Consider the following 16224-nt stretch of genomic DNA (forward strand, 5'->3'; position numbering starts at 1 on the left):
TGGCATTTATGGTACTTAAGAACCATGCCCCTATCTTAGAGGAATAAACTGCCTCCTCCCCAGTAATCCAACAGGCCTCCACCCTTTTAGTCTTCTCATTAGCCATAAAAACCTGGCTCTTCATCCAGGTAGAGTCATGGGAGTCTGTGGATGATTGCTGGGTCATCTTGAAGTGCTGACTTTTAAATTTGTTTTTTATAATTTTATGGCTATTGAGAATTGTCCAGAAGTTTGCTTATAAGATGGACAGCTATAGAAACTGTTTAAATAAAGAAACCTGAAAGGAATATTCCTCCAACTAAAAATAATTTAATAGGGGAGTCACTACTCTGATCAGACAAAATAAGGCATCTTGTCCTAGTATATAGTAATTTATGTGTAATAGTTGGAAGTGGGCATGGTTAATCAAGTTACAGCAGATTATGGCTAAGGAAATAGCATTAATTGTTCCAAAACTACAGTGAGATATATTAGAGACCTTTGATTTTAAGGTCTCTAAAATCCAGAATTTTAGTCATAGGTTCAGGTTAATCTTGCTTTCTTGCAGAAACAAAACTTTGAATTTTTATCGTGCAAGTATTTAATGGACAATACAAATAAATACAACCATTGAGGCTAGGTTTTCTTTTACTCTAAAGGGTTTAAATAATTTATAATTAATTAAAAAACAGCATCCAAGCTGATTTGACTAACTGGTTGAAGCAAATCTTCCTTGATTTGAAGAAATACATTTCAAAGTTTATAATGAAAGAACGGCATTATTCAATTTTGGGGGAAGCTGTGGGGAAGCTGTGATTAATTTTACAATCTGGAGGATTGAGGAAGACTAGAATTTTCAGACAATATTTTTAGCTGCAATTTATTTTAGTTGGATACAAGATTAGCCTTTCAGAGCAACATAACATAATGAAAATAATATTTTAATATTGACATTTCTTATTTGGTCATATCCTGAAATTAAGTGATTTGGAGAACCACAACTCTGTAACTTTGAGAATATATGACAGATGGGAAGCATTACAATCACATAAGATAATCTTAGAACAGCATAAATAAATATTTAGAGTCTAAACTTTAAAGCTGACACATTCTATATTGTTTGGCCTCCCTAAAATATGTCACCAAAATACCTAATGTTTCATTTCAAACATGGAGAGAAGAAACAAATATCTTTCTTTCCCTCTAGGGAAAAACTTTTGGATAAAGATACTGTATCTGCTGTTGAAAAACTAAATTGTATAGTTTTAGAATGTTGTATAGTGAAGACATCTTGCATTGCAAGAAGGTTTCAGGTGTGGAATCAACGACCCTGGGTAGGGAGAATTGCCAGTTGTCATTTGACATACTTGGGAAAGTTTTTGAGGCACTGCCCACAGAACACTAAGCGTGAGACCCTACTTGTTAAATTGGGCTTTACTTTTCAGTGAAAATGTTGGCTGTTGTAAGCTTGTATGGCCTAAGCTCCTTGGCTCTGTGGATGGGCTATCAGTAGAATTCCTCAGATTTGTGTACAAAATTGTTTTTACATAGCCAATTCAAGGAATGACATCACTTATTAATACAGTCAGATCTACTTTTATCTGTAAGAAGCCAGTTGAAAAATCAGTTGACTATGTGAACTGAAATTAAAATAGAATGTAGAAAATTCTAATTTAAGCACGGTGTTAAGGGGAAAATGCTCTAAATGCTATTCTATAGTATTGTTTTTGAGAAAGACTTACATTATTTAACAAGTATATACTGAAAGTGCTTAACAAGTTTCATCCCAGGAATATGCTATGAATCCTGTCTGTGAGATAGGTATCTTTGCATCTTTTTCCTAAAAGGTTTAGAGAGCTAGGCAGGTTATGCTATAATATTTGTTAGTTGAAGGAAGCAGCTTGGCTAGGAAAAGAAACCAAGCAATGAGTGGAAAATTAGTGTGACAAATGGAAATTCAGTTTAAATAATGTTTTCTTTACTTTTCAGCTGTCCATTCCTGGCTCATAACTTGACCATGGCCATTCCTATCATTGCTGGCATCCTGTTCCTTTTTGTCATCAGTTGTTTGCTACAAACCAGCTTCAGAGATCCCGGTATTTTGCCCAGAGCCACGCCCAGTGAAGCTGCAGATCTGGAGAAATGGATTGGTGAGGCTTATTACATTTCTTTGTGGAAAAATATATAAGGGATGCTATTAATAGTATTTATCCAGAAATGTCATTTTGGCATTTTCATTATTGAAATTATCTATAGAAAGTGCACATGTAGAGTCAGATGAGGGCTATTTTATCCTTTAGCCCAGAGGTCTCCAAACTTGGCAACTTTAAGACTTGTGGACTTCAACTCCCAGAATTCTTCAGACAGCTATGCTGGCTGGAAAATTCTGGGAGTTGAAGTCCACAAGTCTTAAAGTTGCCAAGTTTGAGGACCCCTGCTTTAGTCTTTGACTAATTCCAATAATTAGCCTTTGACTTGTTGATAGGAATCCATAATCTAATAGTTACACATTTTACTTCTGAATCTTTTTTATATCCTGGTTCTTTCTTTTGCTATCATATTTTCAAAATGACATATGATCAATCAACCTTTTCATATTTTTAAAATGGTAGCTGCAGAGATATTAACAGAAACAATGAAGAAAGGTCTGTTTGGATTGCCCTTTTAATTTTTGAGGTAATGTAGTTTTTAAACATCCTTTTTCCTGGGCCTTTTTAAAATTGATTTACACCAACTTTAAGTGAATGATTCTGAATATGGATTGTTTGAAACATCCCACTAAAATGCATCTCAGGATCATAACACTGCTTAGATATGAGGATTAATGTATTTTTACGTTATATGTATATTATAATGTATGTAGTATATATTAGTCACTGAAAGAATTGCTTCAGGAGTGAATTCTGTTTTTCATTAGTGGCCTGCTACAGTTCAGATAACATGCTATCATTTCAGAAAGACAGCAGTGGATGGGTTGTTTGGATCTTAGTTTGGATCTTAGTTTAGTTTAGATGGAGACTTGGTAGAAGGTTATCAATGTGCATTCAGTCCTTGCTTTAGTCTGGTATTAGTCAAATCTTGGATGAGTCTAAGAGGTGAATATTTTTGATTTCACAGACAACCTCGGCACTTCCACTTATCGGCCACCTGCCCGAACCATGGAAGTTGTAATAAACAAGTATATGGTGAAATTGAAATATTGCTACACGTGTAAAATGTTCCGTCCACCCAGGACTTCCCATTGCAGTGTCTGTGATAACTGTGTTGGTAAGATCAGAGTGAGACTTCTATCCTGTGAACAATCAGGATTATCATTTCCATTAAAGTTATTTTTCTGCTTTTGTTGAATGCAGAAACATTTGAGTTCACATTTTGTGCTGTATGTTCTTTGTTTAAATTTGATTGTTCTTCAGAGGATAATTCTGAGTATAATAGAGAGGGATTTCTCATTCTGCTTGTGCATAGGGGTATTTCCTAAGGTAGAGAGATTTTCTATTCAGGTAGAAACTTCCCAAACTCAAATACAGTGATTCAAAAAGAGGATTATCAAGATTTTTTGTGATACAATCCAAAGGTGCCTGCTGTTCAAAAATATGCCTGGATGTTTGTATGTAAAGTTGTAAAATTTGAATCTTGCCTTCTTTGAGCTGCAAGAGAATATTTAGAAAAGTGTGAGCAATGAAGAGTAAAAGGCACTGGGTATATTTTGCTTCAAGATCAGCAAGATTTCAGACCTTGTAATTCTTCCCCCCTCCCCTCATCATCATTCTTTTTACCTGTCTCTGTCAAACAAATTGCCATCCCAATAAACATCCCTCTGAAAAAGAGTACCTGCTTGAGAATGGAAACCCTATATTTCTCTGCTGGGATGCTATAACAGTGAAAGTACTGTATATGATGTAAGATAAATTTGGCCTTTCTATATGGTCACAATATAAATATATTGATTAAGGAGCATCTCCTGGGAAGAAAAAGTGAATGGATGAATGCATGGCACTGATAATTGACTTTTTAAATACACTAAGGTCTATTTGGTAGTGGGAAGCAAGGATAAGTGACAGGCAGATATTAAGAATGATGAGAATTGCTGAAAATTTAAAGAGCAAAGAAGTAGCAAGCCAATTCCACTTTAAGGAAATGTTGGCTCTTCATTTCTTTCATTCTTGAGGCATTTGTAATAATGAAATATTCCTGTAGCACATGTTAGTTGGGAAGAATAGTTACAGGCATATCAAGACATGAACCAAAGTATGGTCACACCCCAAAAAACTAAACCTTGCCAGGATGTATCACTCTTTAGGGCAAGGAGAAGGTGTGGGCGAGGCAGTCTACTTTTGAAGTAGATCATTGCATCCTTGAATTGAGGGCAGTGAGTTATCTTTAAGGAATCCAATCTGAATACAAATCTACTTTATCAGCCACTTTCATATATAGTCATGGTTTTAAACAGAGGAGCAAACACAGTTATTGACTTGAGCTATATGACTATACCTGTGTTAGAATAAATTGCATAGCAAGAGAGAACAGCCATATCTGACAAAGCCAACAAAAGGGTTTTGCTATGAGAAATGGTAAAGTGGTTAGGCACATATATTTTTTTCAATGTACCCTAAGCAGATTGTGAAAAGGAAGAGATAGTATCTAAGGCAGCACATAATAAGCTGCAAATAGAGTGGGTAAAATTATAGTTTGGGTGGCATTGACATTTCCTGAATAAGTAGGATAGCTAATGTTTGTCTTTGAAACTTAATTTGCCTGGCTGTAATAATGCTAAATAATGAGGAATACACACTTTAACAGAATTGATAATATCCAAATGTTGACTGATTTGAGATCAAGTTTCTAATAATTTACCTGTTGAAAGGTGAAATTGTGGGAAGGAAATAGGAGTTTGAATAATTATCTATGAGTTCACACTTGCTCTGCATATTAGGTTTTTTTCCAAAATGCCTTAGATACATTTGCAATGCAAATGCAAGTTAATTGCTTTCATCCATCATATGGATCCATGATATCTGAGGAACTGTCTCACCCTGATGAGACTAGCCCATCCCACTCATTCCAGAAGAAAGGACCTACTTTGGATGTCTTCAGCCAAAAAAATTCAGCTGGCAAGGTCCAGGCGATAAGCCTTTTCTGCTGTGGCCCCCACCCTCTGGAATATTCTCCCATCAGAGGTGGGTCAACCCCCACACTCCTGGTCTTCTGGAAGAGCCTAAAAACTTGACTCTGCTACTTGGTCTGGGGCCCTGATAGGGGTCTGCTGCATTGGGGTTGCTGATCAGGCAGAGAAATCAGCTCCAGTCTACCTATCATCTTGCTTTTTAGTTTTTCTATTCCATTTTTTTCTAATTTTAATTGTTTTCTAGATTTTTTTTAACATTTATTATATTGTAAGCCCCCCCTCCCCCGGATATCAATGAGACAGGAGGCAATAAATAAATAAATGTAATAAATAAACAAATGTAATAAATAAATAAATGTTCCCATCAAAATGTTGGCAGTGGTCAAGCACATTGAAATTTTTAATGGTTTTATGATAGCATTTTGATTTTTCCAAATACGTGGATAGGTGTGTCAAGGAAAAGGGGAACTATCAAGGAGCTAAGATAATCTGTTTTTAAAAGTAGAATAACAACTCAGTTATACATATATATCATTTTCTTGATATTCATGAATGAGCTTTCTTTTCTTTATCCCAGCATTGGATTGCTTTGGATGTGTTAAATTGTTTTGCCTTTCTGCATTTTTTCCAAAGCGATCCTCTGGGAGAAATTTCACTGTGGCTCAAAGAACCACAATGCTTTTCTGGTTCTTAGTTTATTTACCTTTAGTTGTCCACTCATTTTTGGCACTGTCATTTCACTACTTAGTGAAAGGAATTATTTCACTGCATCCTGAATGGTTCAATTTTACTAAAATACTTAGTCCTTTTTTACTCCTAAGCCCCAAAGGTTTGCCAATGTATAGCTTTGTAAGCTGCAAATAATTAGTTTCCTACTTGTTTGCTACTTCAGCAAATCTGATGAACATATCCGCGAGTTGGGTTTCTGGAGAAATGTACATTAGAACTGATCCTCCTGCCTATTATCTTGCTGTCCCCAGTGTCCTCTACAGTCTATTTCTGGCAGTTCAGTACTGGGGGGAAGCTAGTAGTATGTGCATTACAAGTAAATCTGGCATCCTAATTTCTGAACAAACATTTTAACTCTGGTTGAATGTCTTGTGTGAATGAACTTTCCATTCCCTTTTCTTTCAGTTATCTCTCATTCTAATACAATGGTAACCAATTCCCTAAAGCTAGTAGTCAGTTCAATATACTTGAATATAAGCTGTTGATATTTCAGCAGAAAAGGCTAACATTGAGCTTTCATTTTCCAAATAAAATTGGACCAAATAAAATTGAGTCAAACCATCCTTGGCACATCTCAAGCTATTACTGATCCAGAAAAGTTGTTTTCAAAGATTAACAAACTAAATCTGCAGTGCCATGTTCTGGAGTGAGTGAAGATGGAAATAAAATAGTCAAAAGAGGTCTGAGTTTCTAGAACGATTTGTTCCCAGATTGGCAAATTATGTACAGTCCAAGTATATATTCTCCTTGAGCATGTGAAATATCATTCCCTTTAATACTGTTTTTGTTCCTTTTCTCCTCAGAACGATTTGATCATCATTGTCCCTGGGTAGGCAACTGTGTGGGGAAGCGGAACTATCGATTCTTCTATGCCTTCATCCTCTCTCTCTCCTTCCTAACAGCCTTCATCTTTGCTTGTGTCATCACACACCTTGCTCTGCGTACGTATAGCCTGTTGTCAAAGTTGAATGTCACATATCTCTAGGAAGGTATTAGGAAGTTCGCTGTGTCTTAAGCCACAACTGAAAAAAGAATTATTTAGAATAGATGTGCATGAACTCTCATTCCAAATCTACATTGGCCTCTCCTAACCCTCAGATACAAACCCAAGAATCTTCTGAAAAACTGTCAAATAGTACTTTAATGAGGGCATTTATTAAATATGTGGAAAGTAATAATAATACCTACAATTAATAATTGAAAAATGAATGTGGGCCATACAGTAGCCAAATAAAGATGATAATATAAATATTTGTAACAAAAATAACATTGAATAAATTTGTTAATGTACTAAATTTGACCAATCTTTCCCAATCTAAGCATGTTGGATTATCACATCTTTAGTTCACAAAATCAGTTTCAAGAGGGAGTTACTTGCATGGCTCAAAACCTCTTTTCTATCTGAGATGCTGGGGATCAGCACTGTTTAATCCTCTGTATGTTTTTGTGGTTAGAGAAGGAAAATAGGAAAAAGAAGGAGTATGAGATACGTTTTGCTGCCTTTAGTTATTTATAACAATAACAAAGGCAAGATTTTAAAAATCTTTTTAAAAATTCCTTCTTTTATCTCAATGTCTATTTGCTTTGCAGGTTCCCAGGGAAACGATTTTCTCACTGTTCTGAAAACAACACCAGCAAGATATCCTTTCAATATCTGTTTCTCCCCTCTCCCACTTAAAAACCCCTGATAGTGTTTTTTAATGTATTCAACAAGAATTGATCATAAATGGGAATCTGAGCAGCTCCTGGGGTGGATAGTCCTAACGCATGTCGAGAATGTAAAGTGGGAGTTGTCTGACCTAGGGAATGAAGAAGAGTTTCTCCCAGACCTTTTGTCCCCCTTCCCTTTTGGCAGGTGTTTCGATCTAACCTAAAATCTGGTATTGGTCCATGCAACTTGGTGACTCAAAAAAATGAAAATCCAGTGCCCTCTGTAGAGGTCATCCTTTGGTGATGATTAGCTGAGGCAGGCCTGTCTCAAATTTAATATCTCAAAGCCAGATGGGGACTTTTTGATTTCCCCAAGGTTTTTTCAATCTGTATTGTGACTGTGTAGCTGTGCTGTTGTTGCACTCTTTCACTCTGTGGTATCATTTGCTTTATTGCTCATGGTTTAGCTTTATCTGTAAATCCGTTTTGAAAATCTTTTAAATAGGATTAAATAGCAAAGTATTAAAATAGCTGGGGACTCTTCGTCCTGAAGTGCAGAATACATTTTCCCCTGATGAATCTATTGTATCATTAATACATCTTTGGGTTTATTTGTATATCATCTTTCTTTAAAAAATTATGCTGAAGTGGCTCAGATGCATTTGGTGGGTGGTAACTAGGAGTAAAACTTTGGCAGAACTTCAGCAAAATGAATGCTCCTCAGTCACAAGCATTATTCCTTAATTCCTAATTTACTCTGTTGGAATTGGTGATTTGTTTTTTTTCAGTCTGGTCTATTTTTGGCCTCTCAGGGTTTCACACTTACTTAATTGCCTCCAATTTGACAACCAATGAGGATGTGAGTAAGGATATTATTTTCAGTGAATAGAAGTTTAACGTTCCAAATAGCCATCATGGCAGCCTTAAATTGATTTCTTGAAAGACACAAGATTATGTTTAAAATTTTTTGCTTTGTTTTGTTTTAAAACAGAGTGACTATAACATTTATTGTTGATGAAAAGATAGACATTTCTGCTTTCCAAAATAAGGAAAAAAAGGCCTTTATTTCTAGTGAAAAGATTTTTAAAACGTTCTAATTTTTAGATCAGCCATCTCATAGCCTCCCATAATGTCTAGAAGGTATACTCAATGATTTGGGACAGCTGTCCTTTACTTAAATTAGTAAATGTTTCAAGATATCTGTGGTGGGAAGGGGCAAGTGATATCACAGCCCAATAATTTATATATCTGTATCCGATATCAGGATACAAATATGAGTTTGCATGTTTTGTATTTCTTTTTTTTGTGTGGGGGGGGGGAACCTCATGGCAGACACCTATGGCAGCAGTTCTGTAATCTGAATATACATGCTTGTGCAAATATATCATGGGGACTAGTTTTATATGTTGTATAATTAACTGTGACACTCATCTAAGTAAAGACAAACCAGCAAAAGATTCTCTGGACTTTTCCTAACCAATTAATCTCTTTTGGATTGTAGCTCAAGGGGGCATGGTCAAATAAGAGAGGTTCTGAATTTGCCAACCCCTATAGCCATAAAAGTGTCCTAACCAACTGCTGTGCAGTGCTCTGTGGGCCGTTTTACCCCAGGTAAGGAGACATGTTCCTAGATAGACTTGGTATTCAAATGCTTAATGGATGATCCTGCAGTTGCCTCTTGTTCCTGTTCTGTGCAGCCATTCATGCAGGTAGAAAAAAAGAGAACAGCAGTTAGTACTTTATTTAGAGCTTCAGTGGTGCAGTGGTTAGAGTGCAGTACTGCAGGCTACTCCTGCTGACTGCTGTCTGCTTGCAATTTGGCAGTTCGAATCTCACCAGGCTCAAGGTTGGTTCAAATCTTCCCGAGATGGGTAAAATGAGGACCCAAATTGTTGGGGGCAATATGCTGACTCTGTAAATTTCTTAGAGAGGGCTGTAAAGAACTATAAAGCGGTATATAAGTCTAAGTGCTATTGCTATTTATGATCATGAGAATGATCCATCATTCACACAATGAAAAATATATATGTCTTGCAAAAATGGGAGTCAAGCGGGGGAATTTGGTGTCTTGACTGATACCACTGTAATCTCCTTTGGGTAAAACAATAATGCAATGTATATCTTTATGTAAATTATGAACTTAGAAAACAGAACAGAAGGAAATAGAAAAAGGGGAAAGAAGAGAGCTAAGGAAGTGGAAATGACAGGGCTAAAAATTAAGTTTTACAACATACATATTGCTGGGTGAAAGTGTTTTTCTGCCAGAAATAAAAGTTCCAAGTTCACTTTCTTTTCCGTAACTAAAAAAATATAATTTGCTACAGTTTAATGCCTGCTCTTGAGGCAACTACCTTTGTCAGCTTATGGTTGTCCTAATCATTGAAATTGGTTAGGATACAATGCAGTGATGTCAGTCTTCTTTGGAAAACCTAATTCTGGCAAGTGGACTTTATAAAAACAAGCCAGTTCTGCCTGTGAAGTTACAGTTTAGAGCAGTGGTGGCAAACCTTTTTCAGCTCCCGTGCCGATAATTGTGCTCTTAAGTATTTTAATCCGCTTGTGCGCTCGCGTACCAGCACCCAGAAGGCAATGTGTGCTGCCCCCCCTGCGTCTGCGCACACGATTCCCCTTGCGCATGCACACACAATCACTCCCGTGCGCCATCCAGTTGCGCATGCATCCATGATCCCACCGTGTGCCTCTATGCATGCGCACATATTTCCCCCTCACGCCCCACACATGCACGTTAGATACCCAACGATCAGCTGTTGGGTGGCGGTGGCACATGTGCAATGTGCAGTGGGGCTCTTCCCAGCAAGCTCTCGCGTGCCAAGGGAAATGGCTCTGTATGCCACTTCCGGCACGCATGGCATACATTCGCCATCATGGGAGTAGAGAGTAAGAAAGAAAAGGGATGAAGAGACACAACAAAAGCATCAGATGTTACAATAAATGCAGGTGTGAAAAATGTTCTGTTTGGGAGATAGAATATTCTGTTTTTCTCCAGACCACTTTGATCTGGCTGTTCCTGCAGTTGTTTGGCCATTTCCCAAAGTTTATAATCCCTGGAATGGCAAAGTGATCCAGAACATTTCAGTATAATCTACCTCTGAAACAAAATAATTTCAACACTCTTATAAAATAGTACAAGTAGTCCTCTACTTACAACCACAATTGAGCCCAAAATTCTATTGTTAAGCAAGACAGTTAAGTGAATCACTGCAGTTGTTAAGTTAGCAACACAGTTGTTACGTGAATCTAGATTCCCCATTGACCTTGCTTGTCAGAAGTCACAAAAGCTGTGTTTGCCATGATCCCAGGATACTGCAACCTTCATACATAGATGCCAGTCGCCAAGTGTAACCCCGTGTAACCACGAGGGTGCTGCAACAATCATAACAGTGAAAAAGGGCCATAAATCACTTTTTTTCAGTGTTATAACTTCAAACCATCGCTAAACAAATAATTGTAAGGCAAGGACTACTTGTACTTATAATGACCTGTTGGAATGGAGACAGTTCAGAAAGACCCGCTGTTTGGAACTAATCTTTGAATAGAGCTGACGGAATATTCTATTTCCATCTTGTTCTGCTATAGCTTTTAGGCAAAAATGATGATGTTTGACAATTGCAGTGAGGAATTTTCACTTAGCATACAATTCCTTGTAGATCAGATGCAGCATTAAACAGAAGCATTCTAGGCAATCCCATCATAAATCCTTGTTTAATGACAAGGAAACAGAATTAGGCAAAACAAAGGAATATTTATTATTTCAATGCTTATTTTGAGATAATACTAAAAATTATATGGAGAATATGTACAAAAATTGTGGAGATTACCCATTCTATATTTTGGAAGGATAGTTTGAGTATCTTACATTTCTGTCTGGCTTTTTTTCCTGGTTTGACCTTAATATATTATTTATTCCGAGAATTGTAATGGAGAACAAGTTATAATATTCTGATGGAACCCTGACCTTGCAAAATGTGTTTAGTATTTAGCATTTTTAAAGTAATTTCAGTAGAATTCTGTACTGTATGAATAAAGTGGGACAGAGTTGAACCATATTCATTTTTTTTTTGTCTCTTAAATGAGGGATTGAAGATATTTTATTAATTTTTTCAAATGTTGGCTATTTATTTATATAGCTACCCAGCTCACAATTTATCACTTTTTTTCTGAAAAATGCCATGGACATTTAATAAGTTGAGTTTATTTGATAGTTTGCCAGCTACAGTTTTTACTTTTACAAGTTCAGATCAACAACCAGACCATTTACCTTTGTACTTCTATGTAATTCCTTACTAATTAGAAATTACTATCAAATTTCTTGTTTGTGATTGAAAACCCAGTTAGAATTCTCACCTAATCCCTAATAATGAACTGATGGGGTAAATGAGAGAATTGTTGTTGCTTAATTGTTTTAGCATTGTTTCTTATTTGCATAATTAATCAGTAATCTAACCTTGTCTCCCCCTTTTCTTCCCCTCCTTGTCTAGTTTAATAGATAGAAGAGGATTTGTCCAGGCAGATGCTGGGACTCCCTCTACTCCTAAGGGTGAAATCCCTTCCTTTGGGACAAAATCTGATGCCAGCATGGTATGAGCCAACACTTTAACAACACTGACATACATATCTTATGCCTACCTCCAGCTGATGCCTCTCCTTTTACGATTATCTGGGCTCAGGCAGACAGCCTCATGGAGCAGAATCTCCAGGATTCTTATTCAAACCAGAGGCATTGATTTTTAATTGGTTTGATTTTGTTTTGTATTTGGGGACCTAACCGACCATTGTTCACTGCTGCAATTAAGCCTCTAGGTATGACCTGCTGTCATCTTGAGGGTTAAAATACTTAGAGCAGAGAATGCAAGTGTTTGGGAGATTCCACCTTCATGAGAAATATCTTTTATTGGAGGTTTTGTTGAAAAGATTGGTAGAAACAGGCATAGTTCCTTTGGAATCATTTCCTTAAAGTATTCTGCATACTTTATTTGTTCCGAAAATATTAATGTTAACGTTGTTTGTCCCGCCATTCTTCCTGAATATTGCAAAGAATAACTGATGTTCCTTAAGCATGAATGTAACATGAATCATTTGAAGACCCAGCGCTACCTTGCTTACCAGCAGGTATTGCTTGCTGAGGAAGTTAGCCTAAGTGGCTGTTTTGGGAAGAGGGTAGAAGTTCCCTAGAAATGATCATAAAGAAAGTCTACAGAAGCAGAAAATTATTTCTCAGTTTGGGAATTGATTCAGGATTGTCCTTGTCTATTTCAGCTGAACCAGGATCAGAACACTTAAGCTTCTATAGGTTATTTATTTAATAGTTGGAACAAAATTAAAGAGATCAGTTGAAAATTCTTAAATTATGTCATTCCAGATGAGTTGTATTTACCGGGTGCCTCTGGACAGCTGAACCACTTTTGTATTGGGTTTGGAGATTTGTATAAGTAAGGCATGTGGTCTAAAAGCCATTTCAGCAAAATCTTCATTTATACAAACATTATCCAAAACAGACTTATTATAAGAAGTCCATTCACTTGGATTTCTGTTCGTTTCTTTAAAGAAGGAGGGATCCTGTTTCCTCATGCTGAATTTTCTTACAGCCCCACAGTTCCCATCCCAAGGCAGGAGAGAGACCTTGCCTATAGAGGGATACTAAATACTTGAAATGTGTTTATTAAAGCTGCTGGGAATTTTTGCACAAATATTATTATTTTTTTCTAGCAATGTTATTTTGTCTTCTAAAAAAATCATTTTACTGTCAGTAAACCGGGGCCCAGAAGGTGTTTTTTAAGTGTTATTTCTTGGATTTTACCAGCCATTGGGAGGAAATGGAGAACCTGTAGAATTTGCTCATCCAAGGTGTTAGTTTTTATTTCTTGTACTGTAAAACATCTAGAAACTGCCTGAATGGGTTAATCAGCTATGCAACATTAATATTCTTCCTGTTGACCTTTGAAAATTAGGGTTTATAAGAAGTTGAATAGGATTTTATATTTCCAAGAAAACAAGAATAAGCACATAAGTGTATTATCCATCCTCGGCATTCCTTCTGCAGAGGCACCCTTTTTGTGTAAAGAAAAAAAAATGCAGTCACTGTGGTCAGGAGTTTCCCACCATTCTCATCTTTCTGCCAATTTATTCCATTCACTGTTGCGGGCTGTGTTTTGAATAGCTCCTTCATATTCAGCAATGGAAACCACTGCTCCAGGTATCTGCTGACTTTGATAGGAAGATTGAATTGAGAAGCAAGTTGTCCAAATCCTTTAAGCTGAATCATGACAACTGATCTGAAGTAAGGTAGCTCATCTGTAGGTATATTTTTGCACCCTTCCTAAAATGTTTGACATTACTAGAAGGAATACTGCTGTGTCTTCAGCATGTCTGTCCTTAAGTTGGAGCACTTCATGAAGAAGAACAAACTGCTATGGCATTTCTTTGCCTGTTTTATATTTTGGTTAGTTTTTCTGACAAAGTTGCAAGAATGGGTAGTACATGTCACCAGTGCTCCCTTTCTGAAGTTTGAATCTGATTTTAAAATCAACTGAGGCATTAGGCAAGAGCCATTTAGATGTTCTGATGAGGTGCAGAAGCTTCCAAAGCAGCTTCCAACAGTTAAATGTGGCTGCTGTGTTATGTGATATAATTGTATTTATATTCTGATGCATGTCACACCTATGAAAGCCTCTGTATAACTCTTACAATCTCCAGAAGTATTGCTGATCTGAGGACCCCACTTTCTGATCATTATAGAGCATAGTTTTCATTCTGGGACAGATACAAACACTTTTCCAATGGTATGCTCTGGCTGATGTATGGGAGAATATTTTTGTTCTGTGCCATTTAGATGTGCCAAGGTTGGGGGTATTTTAATAATAGGCTTAAACCTAAAGGTTGAGACTGCTACATTATCAGTTCTGCCCTGTAAGATCCCTGGACTCAGTGGAGAAAATATATGTCTCTACAGTCCTAGTTTCTATCACCTTGCATGTCTCTGAACAGCTGAACTGCTCTTGTTCCCAGAGCAGCTACTTTCATGGCTCTCAACTGGTTGGTGCTTTTTTGGAAGTAGCCTTATCTGTAATCACTTATATGTGAGAGGTTGGCTAATGGAACCCAAATGGATCTTGGAGCTACAGTAGGTGCTCAAAATAATGTCGTTTTGATCTCAGAAGGCTGTTCATAACTTATTTCTTTCAGAAATCTATTCAGAAGGGAGGGTGAAAAGATAATTCTGGAAGAGTTTTTATTGTTAGGAAAGAGAAGAGTTATACTTATTGAAGAAGGGTTTGTGTTGCTCTCTAATGCATTACTGTATAACTTGGTGGGGAAAGAAATTGTAAGCAGTGTTCCATTTGTGTGGGAAACATTCTTACAATGACTAAACCTTTTGTAATAAAAATGTTTTTTAAAGAGCTAATTGTTTTCAGTTTTATGTTTTCATTTTCCTTATTTGCTAAATTAAGACAATTAGTGTTTGAATATCTTCTAGAAGCTGAATTTGGGCAATTTCAGGGCTGCTGATTCTGGAACCCAGCAGGCATAGAAACAGATGCTGAACATATTCCTTCTAATGAAAGGTGGAGATTGGAGAAAAGGAATCTGTGTCCTGTTAATTGAAGTTTTGTTTTAGTGTATTGCTTCAGAGTTACTGTAACTAAAGCTAGTTGGAAGTAGTGCATTTAACTACTCTCACACAGCAACTGTGTGCTATGTCTGTCTTCTCTCACTTCCCTATCATCCCTCAACCTGTTCCCCAAACCCAAGCCTTCCACAATACATAATACCTGGTGTCTTCTTCAGGAGGATGCCTGCCAGGACTTTGCGATATCTTGCACTGCCTGATGGGATAGTCCCTCCCCACAGGATGGGTTAGTACTGCTCTCTGAAGGTTAGCTGGTAAGAATTTTTTCTTCCTCGCCATCATCCAGTGATTCATCTCATTCTCACCACATGAGTGTTCAAAGTCTGGTGTCCATGTAGCCCCTCAGTCTGAATTGTTTTCAATTGTTATGGGTCAATCATCCACCCATAGCTTAAGCTTCAAGGAGGGTTCTGAGTAGAGTTAGAGTACCAAGAAGGACTTGAGGGATGGACAAGGAACCTGTGGGGCAAGACAGATAAAACACTATATAAATGACTACATATCAGGATGAAGAGGTGGAAGGTGCTTACATTGTGAAAGGCTGCACTCAACATTGAGAAGGCTGGAGCTAGGTTAAAATGTTAAATCTTAGTGCAAGAGACATTTGTTGGTTTTTGTCACTGGTGAGCCATGATACATATTTGGCTATGACTATGCTATTACTATCTCTAAGAGCTGAATTCCTGTAGGTTTTTATCTTTGGTGAGGAAGTACATGTCATCAGATCTGCCTCCTCTCCTTTCCTCCCTTAAGAAAGAACAAAGCTGGAGAATCCTTTTAGTTACTTTACTCGTTAATCTTCTTTCCTTGCCTTACATCTCTTATACTCTTGCATAGAGAAAGCAATTGTTGCTTATTGGTATTTAAGTGAGGGCTTCTAAAGGAGAAGCAACTGGGACCCCAAGCAATCTGCTGGACAGTAAACCTAACTGTTTCTCTTTGCTGTTGTAAACAATTTCTACATAGGGCAAAGCAAAGGAAGAATTCTTGACCTTTAGACATCTGCCTATATTCCCAGCTGTAAAAAAAACAACCCAGAACCACAATCGAGGCTTCATACCAAACATACAGAACTTGGTGCTACATGTGTTCA

General features: G+C 37.1%; 1 protein-coding gene across 7 annotated transcripts in view; it reads left to right on the forward strand.

The window, feature by feature from the left end:
• The window catches only part of ZDHHC18 (zDHHC palmitoyltransferase 18), a 53927-nt gene that overhangs the window by 2261 nt on the left and 35442 nt on the right, over nucleotides 1-16224 (forward strand). For 6 of the 7 annotated variants that reach the window (XM_087939699.1, XM_087939700.1, XM_087939698.1 and 3 more), the window contains exons 2-8: nucleotides 1969-2129; nucleotides 3097-3246; nucleotides 6637-6774; nucleotides 7424-7472; nucleotides 8240-8342; nucleotides 8985-9094; nucleotides 11983-12082. In XM_087939699.1, coding sequence (XP_087795825.1) covers nucleotides 1969-2129; nucleotides 3097-3246; nucleotides 6637-6774; nucleotides 7424-7472; nucleotides 8240-8342; nucleotides 8985-9094; nucleotides 11983-12082 — 811 coding nt within the window. Of the gene's footprint in view, nucleotides 1-1968; nucleotides 2130-3096; nucleotides 3247-6636; nucleotides 6775-7423; nucleotides 7473-8239; nucleotides 8343-8984; nucleotides 9095-11982; nucleotides 12083-15289; nucleotides 15386-16224 lie in introns of all 7 variants that reach the window. The other variant, XR_015744772.1, reaches the window with a different exon arrangement.

The sequence above is a fragment of the Pseudonaja textilis genome, chromosome 10, assembly GCF_049901715.1.
Source record: "Pseudonaja textilis isolate UNSWEBS1 chromosome 10, rPseTex1.2, whole genome shotgun sequence".
NCBI classification, from domain to species: Eukaryota; Metazoa; Chordata; class Lepidosauria; order Squamata; family Elapidae; genus Pseudonaja; species Pseudonaja textilis.